Source organism: Rhamphochromis longiceps, linkage group LG17 (assembly GCF_057381845.1).
Source record: "Rhamphochromis longiceps isolate RC_006_pf linkage group LG17, R_longiceps_female_GT1.1, whole genome shotgun sequence".
NCBI classification, from domain to species: Eukaryota; Metazoa; Chordata; class Actinopteri; order Cichliformes; family Cichlidae; genus Rhamphochromis; species Rhamphochromis longiceps.
Genome location: NC_140573.1, coordinates 20,476,048 through 20,499,537, shown reverse-complemented (window position 1 = coordinate 20,499,537; position 23,490 = coordinate 20,476,048). Strand labels below are relative to the sequence as shown.

Genomic DNA, 23,490 nt, shown 5'->3' with positions numbered 1-23,490 from the left:
CCTTTAGTTCTGATGGTGTGCTATGTATGTAGTTTAGTCTTTATTATACTCTTGAATAAAAGAAACATAATCATTTTGTAGTTCATTAGATAAAGTGTGCATTACTCTGTATCCTTGATCAGCTGTGAATGTCTTACACTGTTTTCTTGAAATGTTTTATTGCTGAATCATGTGAAGAAGGCTGTAAGAAGGGGACTAGGTGTCTGGGCAGGAGAGATAAAACCACATTCCTTACCCCCCTTCCTACTTCACACAGAAAGACAGGGAGGCAAGGTCAGGAGCCAGGCTCGCTAAGAATTAGAAAAACATGTGAAGATGCAGCTTTTATGACAAGGAGGGGGGCTGTTACTAGCTATAAAAGTCTGTGAAAGTTGCTACCATTTTGAGACATGCTGTTGACCCTCTGCAAGCATCTCTCCCATCCGGACGCTGTAATGCTCTGATTGTTGAATTGTATGGAAATAAATGATTGTTGATTGAGCATTTATACACCGAGTATTGTCCTTCCTTCAGCCCAAAGATTAAAAGAATTGGGAGATTTCAACAGTAGTAACGAGTTACATTTACTCCGTTACATTTACACGAGTACGTTTTTGAAAAAAATGTACTTTTAAAGTACCTTTTTTCCACGATACTTTTTACTTTTACTTGAGTACATTTGTGAAGAAGAAACGGTACTTTTACTCTGCTACATTTGCAAAATTCGACTCGTTACTTTTAAAAAAATAATTAGTTTAACACATTAGATAACATGCCGCCAGTGGAGTTTCCGGTAACTTTTTTACCAATGAGATGTGGCCATGCAGTCACATGACCAGTTTGAAACTGTGGCGGGCAGAGCGGCCCAAGAGTTTCAAAGTAGCGGACACACGGCGGAAGCGGAAAGAAGAAACATGAAAACATGGCAGAGTCTATGCTAATGCTGAAGAGGATGAACAGCATTTTCCTCACATACAAAGAATGTTTCGCTTAAAAGCAGTACAAAAGAACAGCTATGTCTTCAGTGTCGGTGTCTTCAGTGAGAGCCAAAACAAACCAACTTTTCAGCGTGAAACAACTCAACTCGTGTAACCTGAGGAAACGGTAAGTTTTCTCTAAATATCTTTTTAGCTGTGGTTAGCTGGATGCTTATGTTACAGCAGCTGTGTCGAGCTCGAGCTGCGAGTCATATTTTCGGCGCTACGTTGTAGTGAGATAAGTTTGTGGGTGTTTTGTGCAGCTTCAGCTGTCTTTTTAACTGCTCGCTGGTTGCTAGCGTGAGCTATAAGTTAACAGCTAGCCTGGTTAAGCAAGCTAGAGTTCAACGCACATGCAAACAGTTCGTCTCTACTGCTTTAACTGTTGAAACAGAAAGCAATACTGCGGGTGACAGGGTTTAATATGTGAAAAAGCAGCTTGTTTAGTTTAAACAGTCTGCATTAAGCTGGGCAAACACTGTGGTTCTGGTGGGGAAGAAGGATGGCAGCCCGAGGTTCTGCATGGACTTTCACCGTCTCAATGCAGTCACCAAGAAGGACTTGTACCCGCTGCTGCGGATCGATGAGGCCCTAGATTACGTTACCGGCTCCAGTTGGTTCAGCTCCCTCGACCTACGCAGCAGTTACTGACAGGTGGAGCGAGCCCCACACGCAAGGCCTAAGACTGCATTCACCATTGGACAGGGGCTGTGGCAGTTCAGAGTCATGCCATTTGGGCTCTGCAATGCACCAGCGACGTTTGAGAGACTGATGGAGAGGGTGCTTGTGGATATCCCTTGTAGCCGCTGCGTTGTGTACCTGGATGACCTGTTGGTGCACGGTGGCGACTTCGACAGTGCACTGTCTCACCTGAGCGAGGTCTTGAGTGCCATCCGACGAGCTGGGCTGCGGCTCAACCCCGCGAAATGCCGGCTGTTGGTGAGAGAGACCACGTTCTTGGGCCATGTCAGGGCTCTAGAGTGCGACCAATTTGGTCGCAAATGCGACCAAATTTTTCAGTGGTGCGACTAAAAAATAATATTTGGTTGCACCTGTGCGACCAAATGTTTGGGTAGCAAAAAAAAAAATCGGCAACCTTCCCTGTGGTCAACAACAGACACACATTTTGCCCCTATTGTGGACTAAACCAATCAGAGATAGTCAGGGGCGGGACCTCTCTGATTGGCCGTGGTCCAGTTGAAAGTGCAGGTGGAAGTGGGAGGTGAGTAGCTTGAATAAAGCGATATCAATTAATTACTGTAAATCCTGAATCGACTTTCAAATATAACTGTGTTTTGCCAGAAACGCCAGATTCTCAGATTAAAGCTCACAAAACCATTTCAACAACAATCAAACAGCAAATGAGAGCAGGTAGACGGATTCCACACAAACACGTAAACACAGAACGGACCCGACGCATCAGATTCAACTTTGTCTTTCTCAGCTTTCTCACCCGACGGTCCGTAGAGCGATTCTGATGCGTCCGGTACGCGCTGTGATTACGTCTTTTTGCGCTGATTCTGAGCTGCAGGTTTTGTCTCTCTCCAACCAAAATTCACCAAGCCAGCAGCAAAAGAAGCAGCAAACTGCGCTTCACATTTGATCAATATCGTGATGAATTTTGCTGTTTTGCTTCCACGACTATTAAAATCACACTCCATGCACAGCTAGCTCTCTCTCTCTATCTCTCTCTGTATTTCAAGAACAGTTTCCCGTCTCCAATCTCTGTTTTCTGTATTATTCATTCGCTTATTACCTACCAGTCTACCATTGTTTACAGCGCTGTCGGCTGCTGTCTTTTTCTTTTCTTTTTTTCACTTAAATGACCTCGGACAAGAAAGCCTATTTTTTCTGTTGTTCAATACTGAAGAAATTTAAACTTTATATGCAGAACATTGTAGAATATTTTTAAGGTTATCTGCTATAAAAAGCCAGACCAGGAAAATCTCCTTCATGTTTTTCTGTTTTATTCTCAGTTACTTTCACACAAAGGCATCTGCTGTGATGTTCACAATTCTGATGAAGTCAGTACTGATAAGTGATCAGAATTATAATATTTCTGACTGTCTGAGGCTAAGTTTGTCATGGTCTCCGTGCCTGCCCGGTCGGCCCCACAAGGCTACATTTGCTGTTTCTGTTCTCTCCCTCTCTGCCTGGGCGGAGCTCACTGTGGGCTCCCGCCCTTGGCCCACACACACACCTGACAACAATCACCTGTCATCACCGGGAGCACTATTTAATAATAATAATAATAATAATAATAATAATAATAATAATAATACATTTTATTTATGAGCGCCTTTCAAGTCACCCAAGGACACTTTACAATAGAATAAAACACTTAGTAAAACAATGGGAGAATAAGAACAATAAAATACAAGCACAAGATAAAATGAACAAACAGTGGATTCACAGTGAATATGCAGATTTGAACAGATGAGTTTTGAGTTGGGATTTAAACTGGGGGAGAGAATCAATATTTCTTATTTCAGGGGGCAGAGAGTTCCACAGCCTGGGAGCAGAGCAGCTGAAAGCTCTGCTTCCCATGGTGGTGAGGCGGAAGGAAGGTACAGTAAGCTGGATAGAAGAAGAAGAACGGAGTGAACGGGCAGAACAAGTGGTGGTTAACAGGTCAGAAAGGTAAGAAGGAGCGAGGTTATAAATGGCCTTGAAGGTGAGCAGAAGAAGTTTGAAAATTATCCGGAATTTCACAGGGAGCCAGTGAAGTTCCTGAAGAACAGGGGTGATGTGCTGGTAGGAGGGGGTTCTGGTGATAATGCGAGCAGCAGAGTTCTGAACCAGTTGAAGCTTATGGAGGGATTTTTGGGGGAGACCATGCAGAAGAGAACTGCAGTAGTCAATACGGGAGGTAACAAGACTATGTACAAGAATGGACGTAGACTGGGTGGAAAGAGAAGGAAGCAATCTGTTAATGTTACGTAGATGGAAGTAGGCAGAACGGGTGAGATTATTGATGTGAGATTTATAGGAAAGTGAACTGTCTAGGATGACACCAAGGCTCTTAACCTGAGGAGAAGGGAAAACTGTGGAGTTATCGATGGTGAGTGAGAAATGGTTTGCCTTCAAAAGGTTGGATTTGGTGCCAATAAGGAGGATCTCAGTTTTATCCTCATTGAGCTTTAGAAAATTAGAGGTAAACCAGGATTTTAACTCGGATAGACATTCTGTAAGGGAAGAAGGTGGGAGGGAGGAATCAGGTTTGCAAGAGAGATATAACTGGGTGTCATCAGCAAAACAGTGAAACTGAAATTCAAATTTGCGGAAGATGGTACCTAGAGGGAGGATGTATATTATAAAGAGAAGAGGGCCTAAAACTGAGCCTTGGGGTACACCAGAGGTGACGGGGAATAGACGAGAGCGGAATGATCTTAGTTGAATAAACTGGGAGCGGTCGAGGAGATATGATTGAAACCAGACGAGGGGTGTGTCAGAGATGCCGAGAGAGGAAAGTCTGCTTAGAAGGACAGAGTGAGAAATGGTGTCAAAGGCTGAGCTCAGATCTAAAAGGACGAGAATGGTGAGAAGACCAGAGTCAGCTCCGATTAGAAGATCGTTAGTGACTTTAAGTAGAGCAGTTTTGGTACTGTGACATGAGCGAAAACAAGATTTAAATCTCTCGTAGATGTTATTATTAACCAGGTGTAAATGAAGTTGAGCTGCAACCACTTTTTCGAGTATCTTAGAAATGAAGGGTAGATTGGAAATCGGACAAAGGTTGTTAAAGTTGTTAGGATCTAAGGAAGGTTTTTTCAGTATAGGAGTGACTAGAGCAGTCTTCAATAAGGAGGGAACGATACCGGTGGTGAGAGAAGAGTGAATGATAGCAGAAATGAGTGGGAGTAAAGAAGAGAGGCAGGATTTCACAAGCCCCGTGGGCATGGGGTCAAGATGGCATGTGGCAGGCTTTGATTTACATATTAACTCGGAAATATCAGATAAATCAGGAAGATGAAAAGTGGAAAATGGCTCAAAAAGGAGAAGAGGTTCTGGAGAGGGCGTAGACACAACATTTGATCTGAGTTGCTGGTGGATGTTATTGATTTTCGTAGTCCAGAACAGCATCAAGGAGTTGCATGTTTCAGAGGAATAGAAGTGCGGTGGTAAAGCGTTGGGGGGTTGAATTAGCTTGTTGAAAACTGAAAACAGAGTCCTTGCATTACCCTCATAAGAACTGATAATACCAGAGTAGAAGCTTTGTTTGGCCTTGTTAATGGAGTCTTTATACTGAAGTACGTGGTATTTATAGATTTCTGAATCAACAGTTAAACCATATTTCTTATATTTACACTCTAGCTGCCGAGCTTTGGCCTTCAGAGCTCGGAGGTCAGAGGTAAACCAGGGAGCAGAGCGAGCGAAGGAAACAGAGTGGGTTTTTACAGGAGCCAGTGAATCAAGGACAGTGCGTAGACAATTATTATAATATAACAACAAATCATCAGGAGTAGAATAGAAGTCCGGAATCTGAACATTGTCCAAACTGGTAGTGAGAATGTCCATATCAATGTTCTTGATGTTGCGGAACGAGATGAGACGGGTTGGCTTGGTAGAAGAGCAGCAGAGAGTGAGGTTAAATGAAAGGAGGAAGTGGTCAGTTATGGGGATTTCAGTAGCAGAAAGATTCGAGGGAGTAAGACCAGAACAGCAGACCAAGTCCAGGGTGTGTCCTTTAGAGTGAGTGGGAAAGTCGATAAATTGTTTAAATTCAGAGCCTTCGAGACAGGAGGAAAAGTCTCTGGTGAGCAGAAGGTCATTATTGTCCAAGTGAATGTTGAAATCTCCCACCAAGATCACATTTGGGGAGAGAGATGAAAGATGGGTTAGTAGATTAGCAAAGTCACTGAGGAAGACAGGGTTAGGTTTGGGGGGGCAGTATACAGTAGCTATGATAGTGGGAATGGGTCCAGTCAGCTCACATGCAAGGACCTCTAGAGAACTAAAGGTATCAACGTTAACTGGCAGGACTTTCAAGTGCTGGCGAAAAAGGATTGCGAGACCACCCCCACGACCTGAGCAGCGGGGTTTAGAAAAGTAAACAAAGCCCAGAGGAGCAGATTCGTTTAGCTGAGAAAAGTCATCAGGTTGTTGCCAGGTTTCAGTTAAGCAGAAAAAGTCAAACTTACGGTCAGATAGGAGGTCTTGGATGAGAGGTCCCTTACTTGTCAATGAACGAATGTTTAGAAGACCGAAGTTGAGTGGAGTATCTTCTCTTTTGCTAATCGCGGTGGGCACCCTAGGCAGGTGGGCTGGATGTATCTCCGGCGAGGCTGGAAAGTGATGCCCGGGTGGTAGTGGAGCTCCGCCGGCGACGGGAGCGATAGCTGCCCGCGAAGGCGCAGGAGCTCAGCGGCTGTATAGCGGAGCAGTCCAGCCGTAGGATGGTAGACGAGCGTCAGGAGAATCCAAAATAGTGCCGACCAGCTCAGGAACATCTTGGTCCGCATCTTCGATTGTGTGGAGGAAAAGGAGCCGAGCCGGCCGGAGCAACGAACAGGTAGGCTAAAATAGCTCAAACAGTTAAGCTAGTGCCGCTCACTGAGAAGAAGACGTGAGAACACATTCAGCTGAAATAACAGAAGTTGAGGACAAGCGTTGCAATTCAATCCCTGGCAGAGATCGATCTGGTCCTGAGTGTGAATGTCCCTGTTCATTCAAATCTGAATCCAAATAATCCAATTAATCCAAATAAATCCAATTAATCCAAATAATCCAATTAATCCAAATAAATCCAAATAATCAAAAAATGAACCGGTGAGTAGCGGCAGCCAGACGCGCTAGCGTTCACTCAAGCCGGAAGTTGAGGCTGGAACACAGATCCTCTCGTCGCTGGATGATTGTACTACTGACCTTAGTGTTCTCACAGCTCCTGTGGACTTGTGCTTCATAATTCGTGATTCGTGATTTGTGATTGGTTGGTGACTTTCCTTCTCTTCTGCCTCAGATCTCCCCCCCTGCGACCTCCCTGCCGTGTGAACGTGTGTGAGTGTGAGCAAAGAAGACGTGAGCGAGTGTGAGAGAGCTACCCTGTGATTCCCTGGAGTTTTGGATCCCTTCACCGTACATATATTGCACTGGCGCTGTAAATAAACTACACCTTGGAGACACCTAACCGCTCTGCGTTTGAGTCCCTGTAACCAGATCGTGACAAAGTTGAATCGAATCGGGACTTTGAAAACCGGAATCGAATGGATTATAGAAATCAGTGATGATACCCAGCCTAGTGAGCAGCCTAGACACAACAGAAGTGGTTGTAGCTGTAATAGGAAAAGAACTATTGCTAACTTTTCTGTTAAGTTAAGGCCTGATCCTTCTGAAATTCATAGCCAGTGCTCTGACACGGTGTCATCAATCTTTGAATGCTGAAAAAGCACAGTGTATCCAGAAAAACACATTATATTATATAAATTATTATAAAATTTGTGTGCGCCTAACTTTTGTGCCAGTACGCCTAACTTTTAAAGTTGGTCATGCCAATGTTAGTTCCAGAGAAGGTCCCAGAGAAGGTTTGGAGCTTTGCAGTTACTGTTGATGTTGGTAAATTTGCTGTGGTTACTAAAAAGGTTTCATTTTGCAAGAACAAAATTTATAGTTGATTGTTTTTTCACAAACTGAGTTGTTACAGCGGTGGCCTTCTACTACAGTAAAACCCGCAAATATATTGAGCTAGCTAGGGTGACCCATTCTTTCAGATTGCAAAGATTTACTACAGTGCTTGGGGCTTGATTTTCATATGCCTGTGGCAAATGGACTGAAAACGCTAAAATTTCAAGATTAAGAAGTGTGGCCCAACACTTTTGTCCATAAAGTGTATTCTAGACATTTGGTGGTAGACGTTTGAGCTATACTAGTCCTATATATAAAGTGACATTCAAATTCACAAACTCTGTGGTCATCACAACATACATACATACTTTTCTTTGTGATATATGTGTAATGTGAGACAGATATTAACTTGAGATATGTATTGGAATTAAAGTCAATTACAGGTTTAAACAAAAAAAAAGTTTTGCTAAGGCTATGGTTATCAATCAATGAAGACTAAAAATAATGGTGGGTAAACATGCCTACTTTGTTTTGTACTTTGTCACAAACGGAGGATCTGTGTAGTCAAACTAGAACAAGAAAATGATAAAGTCCAGCTCTTATGCTCAGTAAATTTTGGTGATCGTACACAAAACGACATGACATGTAGTAAAAGTAGAATTAAACACAAACAACTGTTGTTTGAGGGAGCTTGCGATGAGGCTGCCATACTCTGCACAATCTACATGATTCTACATGATGTTGCCATCTCGGGATGTTTTTGCTGTCTCCACAGCATTCTAGCTTCATTTGTTAGTGAGCTATTTTTAGAAGATGGAGTTCATGTGCAACCCATAGTTACTTGTATGCGTCTCATTACCTGTCTACTATTACTCCTGGTAATTTGCTCATGTACTCTTCCATTCATTACCTGTGCATAGGTGGCTTTTTTTTTTACTCACATCAGTTACCTGACACACCTGTTTTTATCTGCTTTCTTTATTGAAACCTCACAGTCATCACAAAGTGACCATTTAAAGGTGCCACTCCCTCATTCATTCTCACCTCTACCTCTTACAGCCACACCCTGCTTAGGTTACACCCAGGTTACACACATGCTTGTATTTTCAGTTCCCAAGTCACCCCATGAGCAAAACATGTAGTTCAACATCAGTTTGTAAATCCACCTGTGCCAGCAGGCTGTGGTTTGTGGCTTGGCTTTCAAGGAAGAGGTGAGGCAGTTTTGTTTTGGTTTTACTGGCACATGATCAGAATGCTTTTGAATGCAGCAAGTTCACATAAGCAAAATGCAAAAGCAGAAAAGAAAGAAAAATAATCAAACATGCATCTTTGTCTTTATGACAGGAACAGTTTTCGTCCTCTTCCCATAATGGCACTATGACATTTTAAGAAGTCAGGTGGATCAACACTAACTAAATCAACAATGGAAAAACTATCCTGAACACACAAACTCAATACATGAAGTGGCTTCAGATCTGACAGCTTTCAAGTTCAGTGCAGGGTAGCGGAGGAGGAGGGTTGGGCGTGGGGCTAACAACCCCACCCTGTAAAAACTCCAACTGCTACGGAAACAGCAAGTGAATCTCATTATCGACTGATTTCATTGACTTCGAGAAGGCTTTTAACAGCGTCCACCGGCCGACTCTATGGGCTATCCTACGCCACAAAAGGAAGAAACATGTATCTTTAATTTTATGATAAATTCATTTTTAATTTCGGGTGATAAATCAAAGAAATATGGCACTAGAATATGGAAAAAACATAGTAAATCCCCTGAATGTATTATCAAATGAGCTGAAGTGAATTACAGAATTTAGTGGAAGTGTTCTCAGTTAAATGGTACAATCGTGGGTGTGTGCACCCCAAACTCCAGTTTTCAGCAATGGTGGCAGTTACGGAGACGGTAGAAATGGCGGTCGAGGACAACTACATTTTTAAATGTAAGTTGTATTTGAAGTAGCAATACAAATGTTAAGATGTTTCTTAAAGTAGTTAACAAGGCAGTTCAATGGAAGTAATTTTTTACAGTCGTTAAACTTACGATTGTACAGTTGTAAGTTTTCCGACCCTGCGCTATCTTTCACTACTCGGGTTAAGCATGATATATATAAGTCACTTAGATAACTTATAAATCTTAATGTTTGTTTGTTTTTTAACAATTTTATTTGTTCCTCTGTAAATCAGTTTGGCTGAGATTAAAGTTATAGTAGTTTTCACATTGCTGAATAAACTTCAAACAGAAAACCCATTAAACAGAAGTGTGAGATGGTGATTATACTCCAATGTCCTGTCATGTTTTAGGGAGCAAAGAGCAGACGACCAATTTCATTAAACTCCGGAGCGACAATGAGCAACTGTTTACCGGTTCCAAAAATCTTAAATATGATCAACCTATCTCTAATAATCGGCTATGTACCACAGGCCTTCAAGCTAGCTGTAGTTAAACCTTTACTCAAAAAGCCATCTCTAGACCCAGCAGTCTTAGCTAATTATAGGCCAATCTCCAACCTTCCTTTCATTTCAAAAATCCTTGAAAGAGTAGTTGTCAAACAGCTAACAGATCATCTGCAGAGGAATGGTTTATTTGAAGAGTTTCAGTCAGGTTTCAGAGTTCATCACAGCACAGAAACAGCTTTAGTGAAGGTTACAAATGACCTTCTTATGGCCTCTGACAGTGGACTCATCTCTGTCCTTGTCCTGCTAGACCTCAGTGCAGCATTCGATACTGTTGACCATAATATTCTATTAGAGCGATTAGAACATGCTGTAGGTATTACAGGTACTGCACTGCAGTGGTTTGTATCATATCTATCTAATAGACTCCAATTTGTGCATGTAAATGGAGAGTCCTCTTCACACACTGAGGTTAATTATGGTGTTCCACAGGGTTCAGTGCTAGGACCAATTCTGTTTACATTATACATAAGCTTCCCTTAGGCAGCATCATTAGAAGACATAGCATACATTTTCACTGCTATGCAGATGACACCCAGCTCTATCTGTCCATGAAGCCAGATAACACACACCAATTAGTTAAACTGCAGGAATGTCTTAAAGACATAAAGACCTGGATGGCCGCTAACTTTCTGCTTCTTAATTCAGATAAAACTGAGGTTATTGTACTCGGCCCTGAAAATCTTAGAAATATGGTATCTAACCAGATTCTTACCCTGGATGGCATTACCTTGGCCTCCAGTAACGCTGTGAGGAACCTTGGAGTCATTTTTGACCAGGATATGTCCTTCAACGCACATATTAAACAAATATGTAAGACTGCGTTCTTCCATTTGCGCAACATCTCTAAAATTAGAAATATCCTGTCTCAGAGTGACGCTGAAAAACTAGTTCATGCTTTTATTACTTCCAGGCTGGACTACTGTAATTCATTATTATCAGGATGTCCAAAAAGCTCACTGAAAAGCCTTAAGCTAATCCAAAATGCTGCAGCAAGAGTACTGACAGGGACTAGAAAGAGAGAGCATATTTCTCCTGTTTTGGCTTCCCTTCATTGGCTTCCTGTTAAATCCAGAATTGAATTCAAAATCCTGCTCCTCACATACAAGGTCTTAAATAATCAGGCCCCATCTTATATTAATGACCTTGTAGTACCATATCACCCTATTCGACCACTTCACTCTTGCACTGCAGGCCTACTTGTTGTTCCTAGAGTATTTAAAAGTAGAATGGGAGGGAGAGCCTTCAGTTTTCAGGCCCCTCTTCTGTGGAACCAGCTTCCAGTTTGGATTCGGGAGACAGACACTATCTCTACTTTTAAAATTAGGCTTAAAACTTTCCTTTTTGCTAAAGCATATAGTTAGGGCTGGGCTAGGTGACCCTGAATCCTCCCTTTGTTATGCTGCAATAGACGTAGGCTGCCGGGGGATTCCCATGATGCATTTAGTTTTTCCTTTCCAGTCACCTTTCTCACTCACTATGTATTAATAGACCTCTCTGCATTGAATCATATCTGTTATTAACCTCTTTCCCTCTTCCACAGCATGTCTTTTATCCTGTCTTCCTTCTCTCACCCCAACCGGTCGCAGCAGATGGCCGCCCCTCCCTGAGCCTGGTTCTGCCGGAGGTTTCTTCCTGTTAAACGAGAGTTTTTCCGCCAAAGTGCTTGCTCATAGGGGGTCATATGATTGTTGGGTTTTTCTCTGTATCTATGAAGCGCCTTGAGGCGACTTTTGTTGTGATTTGGCGCTATATAAATAAAATTGAATTGAATTGAATTGAATTGAATTGAATTGAATTGAAAAACCACTGTGGGTTGGAGGTACCGCAACAATATGCCGCTTTTAATCTGTTAGGCATAAGGGAGAGAGCTTAATCTGTCTTTTAGTCCGAAGTGTGTACATTTTGCTATGGATGCTGTTCAGGAATTAAGAAGATTGATACGCTCTATTATTTTCTGTCTGTTAGGGCCATTCTTGAGAAGATGGAGCTGCAGGGTAAAGTCACCCCTTTGCAGGCGAAAAAAAATGGGACAATCTAAAAAAGAAATACAAAGTAAGTACAGCTGTATTCAATTTATTTATTTATTTTTCTCGGGCAGTGCTGTTGAATGTGCTGGACCAGGACCAGAGAGATGGAGGAGGTGCCACAAGCAAGTTGGTTTGTATTTCCAGCTAACAAGTGGAGCATCATACAGGGTGATCTCCATAAGGTCTAGGGATGCTCGTTTTCACTGTCCACCGCATCATCTGTCACTTGGGTTTGCAGGGCTGATGTAACTGACGGCTGCCATGTCACTAAGATGTATTCATAAAGACGCAAACAATCCTGTTAATAAAGATCTAATATCTAAAAAATGCTCTACTAACAGAATACTTGCCTGTTTAAAAATATTCATGGTCTTGGAGTAGCTCCTCCAGGGCAGACACCTCAGCAGATAGCTGGTCCCGCCAGGGAGCACCACTGACTGCCTCCAAACCCATCTCCCCCTCATCTTGCACATCATCCTCAGGTGCATCCTCCGGGTCCATAGCGTCACCAACACTGAGGCAGATGTTGTGTGGGAGTGATGAGGGGAAGTGGATGCTGGAGACATGGGTACCCTCCATCTGCTAAGATGAAATGCCCTGGAGGAGGGTAAATGGCCTGCCGGTACAGTGGGCTGTTGGGTAGCACATGGAGTCATGCACTGACCCAGGCCAGCCCACATATGTATCGATGAAGCGGCTCTGATGGTCACAAACTGCCTGCAGGAGTATGGATGGGAACAATTTCCTGTTTCTGTAGCACTGACCATCAGGGCCGCTGGGAGGCTTGATGCGGACATGGCAGCCATCAATTGCACCAGCAGCCTTTAAAAAGGCTCTGTGTCTTGCCAGCCCTGCAAACCCATGAGACAGAATATCTAGGTCTTCAGGAGTCCAAGGGAGATGGATAACCTGATGGCGAATAGCCACCACCTCCTCTGTGACCCTGTGAACGATGCGGTGAACAGTGGAGCGAGGAATAGCAAACACTCTGGAAACAACTCTGTAGGATGCTCCACTTGCCAGCCAGAAAAGAAACACAAGGACCTCAATAGTGGCACCCCAACCATGTGGCCGATCCTGGTTAAGGAGGTTCAGCAGCACTTTCAGAGACTCCCTGCTCAGACGAAAATCAGGCCTAGTGTCTAGGCCTATTAAAAGACCTGTCCAGGACTGGGACACTCAGGTTAATCCTGCAGTACTGTGGTCTCGCCTGGTGAAGGAAAATAAGGAAAATGTTTTATTCTTGTCATTATTATGAATGTTGCTCTTGTTCTTTAAAAAAAACGTATCAAAACTTTATTTTGATTATCATTCTTAACTAAAATTCACTGGTTAACTGATAAAAGATAAAAGAGCGAATAAAATCACTTCTACATCGGAGTTTTATTTAGCTAGTAAACAGATTTCAAATACACACATAAACAATGGGGAAAAAAACTGAAGACATGTATTTTCACTGTACCTGAACTCAGTTATCTCTTAGTCGGAGATAAATCAGTCGTCTGCGACAGCTGATTTGTTGTAACTCTTCGATTAACAAAAATAAGAGAGTTTCAATGATATCCATTATTTCACCGAGGGGGAGAAAGCAGTAAGGGCGGGAACAGCTGGTGACATTAATCTGAAGGCCAGACCGTCCCATTTCACAAGCCTCGCACTTCCGGCCTTCTCGGTCTTCGAAGGACCCAGCCCACGTAGACCGCGAAGGCCGGGTCCTCCGAAGGATGCAGCCGATGTTTTGGGACACAGCTAAGGACTTGCATTTGCATAACAAGACAGAATGACAGCACACACAGAGTTATCATTCTTCCAGCAGCACAGCAGAGGAGCCTAAGACACACACACCACAGGCTAGTATAGTTTAGGTTACCCTAAAATGGTATGATGAAATAACCACTTTTGTTGTAATAAACAGAGCTCATAGATGAAAAAGGCTGTATAAGTTTGTAGACCAAAGTAAATTATGTTGCATGAGAAAGTTTAATAGCTGAGATGTATTTTGTCAGAACTTGAATTTGTGTGAACGGAATATAATTGCTGGTCTATAAAAAGCTCGGAGGGATAATTTACAGGAACATTCTCACATGGTTTGTAGTGACGCAGTATGCATTGCTTTGAGTTCACTTGGTTTTATCTGTGAAGTTCACAAACACATCAGTGGACTGGAGTAACCAGAATAAAGAAATTATAGGTGTGACAACACCTTCGGGCTGTTTTCAGCAGTTATCCTCTCCAGTTCAGAGAAGATAATTTTGTGATGAATTCATGTAATGCAGGAATATTACATAGTGTAAATCACGTAAAGCAAACTGAGTAGATTCCAAGAATAAACCTTCTGAGGAAGGACAGGGGGGATCATAGTAAGTGCTCTTTGTCCTCTTATGCAAGTGAGCTCAATTAATTGAAATAATTTAGCGGTTGCTCATTTTTACTGCACAATCGTGGGTGTGTGCAGACTTGCCTGAAAAGGTTCCATGGTAGTGCCAAATACCAGAGTGACAGCATATAATTTCGTCTTTACGGCAGCACAGCAGAGGACTAAAACACATGCAGCAAAGGTGTCAGGGTCCTGGGTCTGAGCGACCCAGGGACCCTGAGCAGTCATGGACTAGTATTACAATGTCTGTATTTTGTATTGCTGTCCCTCGTTCTCCCTGCGTGTAGATATGTGTGTATGTAGGTGTGGGTGGGGGTGTGGCCCTGGCAGGTGATTGGCCACGCCTGAAGACCGTAACACACCTGCAGCTGATCAGGCCTCGTCGGAGGAGCTACTTGAGAGTGTGGTGGAACTCTCTCCGACGCTGGATCATTGTGTGGCTTCACGTTAGTCTCTTGACAAGTTTCTAGTTTGAGTCTGCTGCATTATTGTGTGTCTGACGGCTTCCTCTCTCTTATGTCCCCAGGAGTTACGGGGAGACGAGAGGACAGCGAGCACGGGGTGCTCATCACGGAGAAGCGGAGACAGGAGAACTAGCACTGGGAAGACGACACGTCATGGGAGTCGGGAGAGCACGGGATTTATTGTCATGTCTGTCCATCACTGTAAATAAAGGCACTGCTTGTACATAGAGCACCGCGCCTGGGTCCTCCTTCCCTACACCTCCACGGTCTGCCAGCCAGACGGTGACAAAAGGTCGGTACAATTTCAGTTACCATAAGATAAAGGCAGATTGTAAGATGAAGTAATCACTGTTTGTAATGTGGCTGCTGGAAGCTGTGTAAGTTTCTACAGCAGAGAAGTACAATGTGTTCCGTGAGAAAGTTACGTTTACATGGTCACAATCCTTTTACGTTTTCTCTCTTTTGGCTGCAGATCATCAACATGACGGCTGCCAGCTATCTTCTGACTGAAGAGCAGCTTTTGTGCTGCATCTGTCTGGACGTGTTCAGGGATCCCGTCACACTCCCATGTGGACACAACTTCTGCAAAGACTGCATCACGGAACATTTAAATTTTAATTCCCAGCGCAAGTGTCCCATGTGCAAAGAGCAGGTGGATAGGAAATATAAGCTTGGTGTGAATACTTTCATATCTGAGATGGCTGTTCAGTTTAGAAAAACTGTTGGAAAGAAAGCTGATGATAGCTCAGAACAACACAATGCCATACAAGAGAAAGGTTCTTATGATGCTCCTGCTGCACCTAAACGGACATCGCTGAAGTCCTGCCTGTTCATAATTCTTAGCTTAACCTTTCTTACACTCTTCTTTGTAGCTAATCTACATTTTCATCAAACAGTGTCCATCTTAAAATCTCACAAGCTGTTTAATTCTGTGGAGAAAGAAGAAGACAGGATGTGTGCTGAGCATGGCAAACCTTTGGACTTCTATTGCAAGAATGAACAAATGATCATATGTCAGTCATGTGTGGACGCAGATCACAGATTTCACCGGGTAGTTCCCCTGAAAGAGGAATATGAAGCAAAAAAAACACAACTTGGGATAACAGAGGCTAAAATTCTCCACATGATCCAAGAGAGACAAAGAAAAGTCCACGAGCTCAAACAATCTTTAAAGCTCAGCACAGAAGCTGCAGACAGAGAGACAGCAAATGGTGTTCGGGTCTTCTCGGCTCTGATTAAGTCTCTGGAAAGAGCTCAGGCAGAGCTAATCGAGATGACTGAAGAGAACCAGAAAAGGACAGAGAAACAGACCAAAGTTTATATCACAGAGCTGGAGCAGGAGGCCTTTGAGCTGACAAGGAGACGTGATGAGATGGAGGAACTCTCACGCTCTAAAGACCGTCTTCATTTCCTCCAGAGCTTCCCGTCCCTGAATGCTGCTCCACCCACCAAAGACTGGACAGATGTCAGCATCTGTCCAGCAATATACGAGGGAATCACAAGGACAGCTTTGGTGAAAGCTGTGGATGAGCTGACAGAGACCATCAAAAATGAGGTGAAGATGATACGGGACGCTCAGTTCAACAACATTCGGCAGAATGCGGTGGATGTTACTTTGGATCCCAATACGGCACATCCTGCTCTCATCCTGTCCAATGATGGGAAGCAAGTTCATTGTGATTATGAATGGAAGGAACTGCCAGACAGCTCAAAAAGATTTGAACCTGCAATTTCTGTTTTAGGGACACGAGGCTTCTCCTGTGGAAGACTTTACTATGACGTCCAGGTTAAAGGAAAGACTGGGTGGACGTTAGGAGTGGCCAAAGGGTCGGTCAATAGGAAGGGAGAAATTAAACTTAACCCAGAGAACGGCTACTGGGCTATATGTCTGAGGGACAGAAATGAGTACTTTGCACTTGCTGCCGATCCTGTCCCTCTCTCTGTGAATGATCACCCAGAGAAGGTGAGAGTTTTTGTGGATTATGAGGAGGGTTTGGTTTCCTTTTATGATGTAAATGCTGCAGTTCTTCTTCACTCATATACTGGCCAAACCTTCACAGAGAAACTTTATCCATTTTTCAGTCCTGGTAGTAGTGACAGTGGCACAAACACTGCCCCCCTAATCATCACTCCTGTCAAACAGCAAAGATCGGACTAATTTTTTTCTTTTTGTTGATGTTGTTTGTCAAGAGATGTATTCTAAAACACTTCTTCTGTCATGGTCGCTGTGTGGCAGGCAGGATGAGGACCCAAAATGCAAACTCACGGACTCAGGGGATAAACTCAAAATGCAGCTTTATTGCTGACAGGTGACAAACGAAAGCAGTGATACCAAAGCAATACAAAACTAAACTACACTGGGAAAAGCTAATTGTAACATATACCAGAAGACACGGGGAGAACCACACACAGCATGAGGGAGAACGCGACGCCGAACAGAGGGAGACACAGACAGAAATACACAGAGGGTTAACGAGGAAAGTGGGAACACACGGGGAACACAGCTGACACAGATAACCATAACGAGACAGGGCGGGGTGAACATAACACTGACGGGAGACGGGCAGAGTCAAACAGGAAGTACAGAGGTTCAGACAGGAGGAGAGAGAGCGCGGGGAAAACACAGACATAACGGGCTGGGGAAAACATGGAATAAAACATAAGGAGAGACGAGGGCTCACAGATACACAGAGGGGCACACAGGGGGTAAAAGCCACGAAGGGAAAACACTTAGGGAACAACACAACAGGGCAACTCAGGAAACATGGCCTAAATAGGGAACAAAATACAAACATACAAGAAAACTAAGAATACTGGGCCAACATGGCCCAGGACCATGACATCTTCAGCAGAGAATCAGAGAGGAGAAACACACAGGTTTTCTTGCTAGCAAGGGAAGCCACATGAGAGTGAGGGCTCAGAGACTCGCAGCTCTGAGACTGCCCTGGCCTTTATTTTATACATCGGTGGGTGTTTGTTCCTTACATTGGAATGTGGATGTTTATATGTATGTGTGCGTTCAGATGCATCTATAGTGTGTGCTATAGTGTAAGCTGTTCTTCCATGCATGTATGTGTGTTAGTACGCTTGCATGCAGGGCCTGTCTCACCACAAAAGGGCATTTTCTTAACAGCTGCCTTTCTCTCACGTGTGTTAAGAAAGGCAAATGTGCTTGTAGCAGTTGTGAGATTATTATGCTGTTATATATTACATTATACCTGTAATCAAAATGAGTACTGATACTGCTGTAGGCCACATCAAACTTCTTATGTAATCAGTATGTAGTTTTAGTTTGCATCATACTTCTGAGTTAAAATAATGTGAGAATCATTAGATTCATTAGATAGGTTTGTATTATCCTATACTGCTGACTTACTGTGAGTGTGTTACACTGTTTTCTGATAGTAGAGACAACAGAACACATTCTTCACCTCTACCTTTGTTGGAAGTAGAAAAACAGGGAGAAAGGGTCATAACTCAGGCTCACTGGGAGTTAGAAAGAATGTAAATGCTTAGTTTGTGGCTGTGGCGCATTTTGTATGGCTTCTTTTCTTTTGTTTAGTAGCTTTCTGCCTTCACCTGAGAGGATGTGCCCTGAGCATGTGACTTCAGGTCTCCATAATTAGAGTTTATTTAAAGATACCTTGTGGCCTTAACTCAGCCAAGTGACCCTTCCTCTGTGTGGCCAGTCACTAAAATGTCATCTACGTTAGAGTAGATGGTTTGATAAGTCTATCACTGAGAACCATTGTTCTTTTGGAGTGACTTGATTCAGTATAGTGTGGGGATTTGATACTACTGGTGGCATCATTTCAGTGATTTCATTTATTGCTCACAGATCATGCACTAGACGGTATTTTGCAGTATTAGCTTTCTTCACCACTTAAACAAAACATCACTCTTTGTTTGCTTTATTATTATTATTATTATTATTATTATTATTATTATTTTAAATTCTCCTTTCTCAAAAACAGAAAATGAAGTTGTAGTTGTTCTTTGCTGAGAAACACAAAAACCCCTTCCTTTTTTTTTCAAGACAAGAAACTAAGATTTAACTTTTCTGATTTGTCACCTAAAACAAAGCAAACAACCCAGCTCTCAGCTGGCTCTGAACTTATCATCATCAAGGTCGCATGGTGAGAGCTACTTCAGAAGTCACAGTACTCCTCACTCAAGCAACACGTCAAAAACAAAAAAACAAAAAACAAAAACTCAGCACACTACATAGAGAACAATAGCCAAGACACAACTGAAGATGCTTTTCTTCTTTGTTCTCCTTGAACTTTAGAATAAACTTCATCTGCATTAGTAAATCATATGCCTAATCATTATATGTCACTGTGATCCACAAGTGTGATCACAAATGTACTTATTTTTAAAAACAAAACAAAACAAAAAACAAATTGCTGATGGCATAAACGCTTTACACACATGAGTCAGGGTGCAAAAAAAGCTGCTGCCAAAGGCAAATCAGAAATATGAGGGGAAAAAACTGAGCTCACAGACAGCTGCATGTTTGAGCTCTCATGCAGCTCCTGCTCTAAAAAACGTGTTACTTGCTCATCAGCTTAGCAGTGACCACATATTTAATTCAGCTTCTCAATTTTGTAGCGTTAGCCGTTATATAAAGGGTTTAGCTTATTAGTTGTTTGTATAAGTGTGCTCTATATTTCAGCAATGTCTCATCTAGGATGACAGGTTTTCAAGCAGGTCAAGTGCCTCTATGCACTTATTTAGTTTAGGTACTTTCTTTATTTTCTTCATCTCATATATTATTGTACTGAATTTGAGCAAACCTTAAGCTTAATGCAGACTGCTTTTAATAGTTATCCACCTCACATCATAACTGACTGAGGTGCCCCTTCATATTAATATTATCTCGTTATTAATGCTATTATCTTTTTATATAACAGCAATGGTATATTACAATATTTTATTTATATTTTATTTTGTATCCACCAACGGCTGCAGGTGATCTGCAGTTTCACCCTTTCCCAAGCTGGAGACATTTTCCTTTTCACAAACTTTCCTTGGCTGAACAATGACACAGCCTTAATGTACCTTATGCATCTCTCTATTTCATTTAATATGTGTTTGTGTGAATCGTGTATTTTCTTTCATTCTATTCATTCTGGGCATGATCTTCATCCCAACTATGTTTCATTGTTAATACCAGTTTACAGGTTGTTATCCTTGCTATTATTAGTTTGAATACATTAAAGATAAGCTCTAATGTAATTTAGCCTTTTGTTTATTTTACTTTATTCATCTTGTATTTATATCTATTCAGTCGGGTCTGTTTCCAACCCTTTTTAAACTACTTTAAACTACTTTGATCTCTAATTTTCACTTGGTGAGGGATTATTATATATATTATATATATATATATATATATATATATATATATATATATATATATATATATATATATATATATATATATATATATATATATATTATTATTATTATTATTATTATTATTATTATTATTATATTCTTCCTGGTCTGAACTTCTCTCTTCACCTGAGCTGCTATCCTATTCTGAGTCACTGTCTTCTTTGTTTCTTACAGTCACATACAAAATGTCCCTCTTTTCCACACCTCCAGCATGTAGTGCTAAAGCCACTGTTTGGTGTGTGTGTAGGCCTGCCTCTACCTCTTGCATTCCTCTCCCTTTCTTTTGGATTAGTCCTGCTCCGGCTTGTTGTTTTTCTAAAAATTTCTCATCAGGTGTTAATTTTTCTTGTTTATTTCCCATTTTCAAAGATTTTGCTGGGCCGTCACTGGCACGCGTGACTTCAGAGTGGTTTACTGATACAGCCTTCGACTTCACCCTAAAGGTGAAGAGGTATCAGTTTTATGAGATGAAACTCAACCGTTCTCCTTTGTCACCAGTACATGAGCCTCAGCAAATGGAAGTAAAATGGAAGTAGTTCAGCAGCGTATTGTGCTGTTAAATCAACTTACTTCCAGACAGTCAAAGGAGCTTGCAAAGAAAAGCGTCTGGACTTCTTTAAGTTGCTTGAAGACGTTTCACCTCTCATCCGAGAAGCTTCTTTAATTGTGTGGGTTTTTTTACTATGCAGTTTTGGTTTGTTTTGGTTTGGTTTGGGTTTTTTAAGTGCTACATGAAGAATTTCTTATAATACTGTCATTAACCCTTTCTCTGACAATATTGGTTGTTGGAAGGTTTTTTGTCCCATTCATATTTATATTGCCCCAAATCACAATAACAGCCACCTCAAGGCACTTTACATTTTAAGGTAAAGACTACTTTAATGGAGAGAAAATCCCAGCAATCAAATTGACCCCTATGAGCAAACTACTTGGCAACACTGGGAAGGAAGAACTTTTTAAACATTCTTTTTAAAATTTAAATTAATTAATTTAAAAAATAAGAATCTTCTGGCAGAACAAGGCTCAGGCAGGGGCAGCTATCTGCTTTGATGGGTTTGGGGTGAGGGGACAGATTTATGTTATGCTTTCAAGCAAATATTCACTTTAGAAGTGAGTATTTGCCAACACTAACTAAACACTCAGAGTAAACTACCTGTTTCACTGAGAACTTGGCTAGATCACAAGGCTTTGACGGGTGTGTCAAAACTGGCGCGATTTTAGTTTTAGCATTTTAATTCTCATAATACCCGGAAGACAAGTACAAAATGGCTTAGGGTTGAATCAGTAGCATACATGTTGACAGATGTTGGCTGTTTAGATATTGTCTAGATAGTTCAATGATGACTTCAGGACCGGTTCATGACTAAAACGAACTTGTTTTATGACAGTTGCGTGCTTATAGAGAGAACTGTCACTCTGAATTGTAACATTCTACTGAGAATAACCACAAACTTACAAAATGTAACTATCTATATTAGAAGGGAAAGAATCTAAAATAACAGGTTACAATTAATTACTTGCTTGCATTCACTAGATTTATCCACATAAATTATTCTACACTCTTTATCATTATAAAAGACAATGATATCTGCCTGCAGTGCAGCTATATGCAAAATAATGCTGTTCAAATATCATTTACTCACACTTTATTATTACACTTACACTGATGCTCCAAACACTAATATGCATATTCATCTTTGATTCACCAAATCTACCAAGCTTGTTTTGTTCATACAACTCTGTGCCAACTAGTAAGAGTCACTAATGGGTTTATATATTTACACCACATAACACTGGATGGATGTTTGTACAATACAATATTTGATATTTACACCTGTAATGTTGGTGTTTCTCGTTTTGGTCATTTTCTGTTGATCTTTTTTCCCCTTTTCATCGTGGTCCTTTTTTTTTGTTTTATATCAAAATCTGGAATCAGTTCTTAATTTTAACCTCTCCTTTTACAGATTTTGTGGCAGTTCCATGTATTTTGGTCAGCATTGTGTCCCTTCAAGTATTTCCTTTTGTCATTTTTCATCTCTTTTATCATTCCTTTTTATACATTTTGTTCAGGTTTTGAGTCTTTCCGACCTTTTAAGTAAAATCCAGGAGCCTATGTGGGGGTAACTTTTTCTCTAAATAAAATAAAAATCATTATTTTGATATAGGCCACTAAACTTTCTTAAAGCCACTTTATAGCACAAAAATCAATATATTGATTCAGCCTTGTAACGTCCAGCAGGTCACAAGTGAACCTCTGGGTTTGAGGTTAGAGCTGTAATTCAGACAGACTGTTTTAAAAATAAATAAATAAATAAAGCAGGCTAAACTGACCTGTTTCACTCCATGCTTGAATGGATCACAAGATTATGATGGGCATGCCTAAATTTATTCTCTCCATTTTTAGTTTTTGTGATAGCTAGAAGAGAGCAGTGGCAAAGGCCCTGAGTGTATTCAAACACAGAGACCTGTAATAGCCTTACAGTGTAGGAAATCTGCTCAACTCTACTTCAGTTGCATGAAACATTCATGTCTCAGTATCTCATCCTTGTTGCATTGTGTTTACATCATGCAGTGGTGCACAGAGTAGTTAGGACTGTTGCCTCAAGACATTAGGACATTAAGATTCCTGGTTTGAATCCCAGACGGGGCCTTCTGTTTGGGGTTTGCATTTTCTCCTTGTGCCCATGTTGGTTTCCCCCAGAAACTGAAGCTTCCTCCAGACATGCATGAGGACATAGTGCTAACCACAGTGATGCCCATTAATGTTATGTATTGTATAATAAACTAAATTAGTAATCATTAATGCTTCAGTCATCAGTGTCTGTACCACTCAAATCAAATTCAAATCCTATTTGTCACAATCATACACAGTATGACATGCAGTGAAATGCTTATTGCAATTGCAATTTCTGACCATTAAAAATACAAGAATAAAGTGAAATTAAAAATCAAGTATAAAATTAAAGTCAAAGTTAAGGTGTGCAGAGTTAAGTGCATGTACAATGATGTGGTATGAGACCAGATCAGAAGTACATTATTGTTGTTGTTATTAAGGTGCACGCGCAGTGATTTGTAGAAATGTGTAAAGAGTCCAGTCCAGCACCTGGACACTCCTGAATAGCCTGGGGGAAGAAACTCCTCCTTATTCTCTCTGTGTTGGCCTTAAGGTAGCAGATGTATTTCCCTGACCTCGACAGTGAGAAGAGTTCATTATCGGGATGAGAAAGGTCTTTCATAATCTTCCCGGCTTT

At 41.5% G+C, this 23,490-nt stretch overlaps 1 protein-coding gene across 1 annotated transcript; it reads left to right on the top strand.

Moving 5' to 3' along the window:
* The first annotated feature begins 532 nt into the window (after nucleotides 1-532).
* Nucleotides 533-20,139, top strand: LOC146649637 (nuclear factor 7, ovary-like). Its single transcript, XM_085386022.1, has 5 exons — nucleotides 533-1,083; nucleotides 11,940-12,026; nucleotides 14,666-14,824; nucleotides 14,905-15,134; nucleotides 15,315-20,139. Exon 5 carries the CDS (start codon nucleotides 15,324-15,326, stop codon nucleotides 16,998-17,000), a length of 1,677 nt encoding a protein of 558 aa, XP_085242148.1. The 5' UTR covers nucleotides 533-1,083; nucleotides 11,940-12,026; nucleotides 14,666-14,824; nucleotides 14,905-15,134; nucleotides 15,315-15,323; the 3' UTR covers nucleotides 17,001-20,139.
* The last annotated feature ends 3,351 nt before the right edge of the window (nucleotides 20,140-23,490 follow it).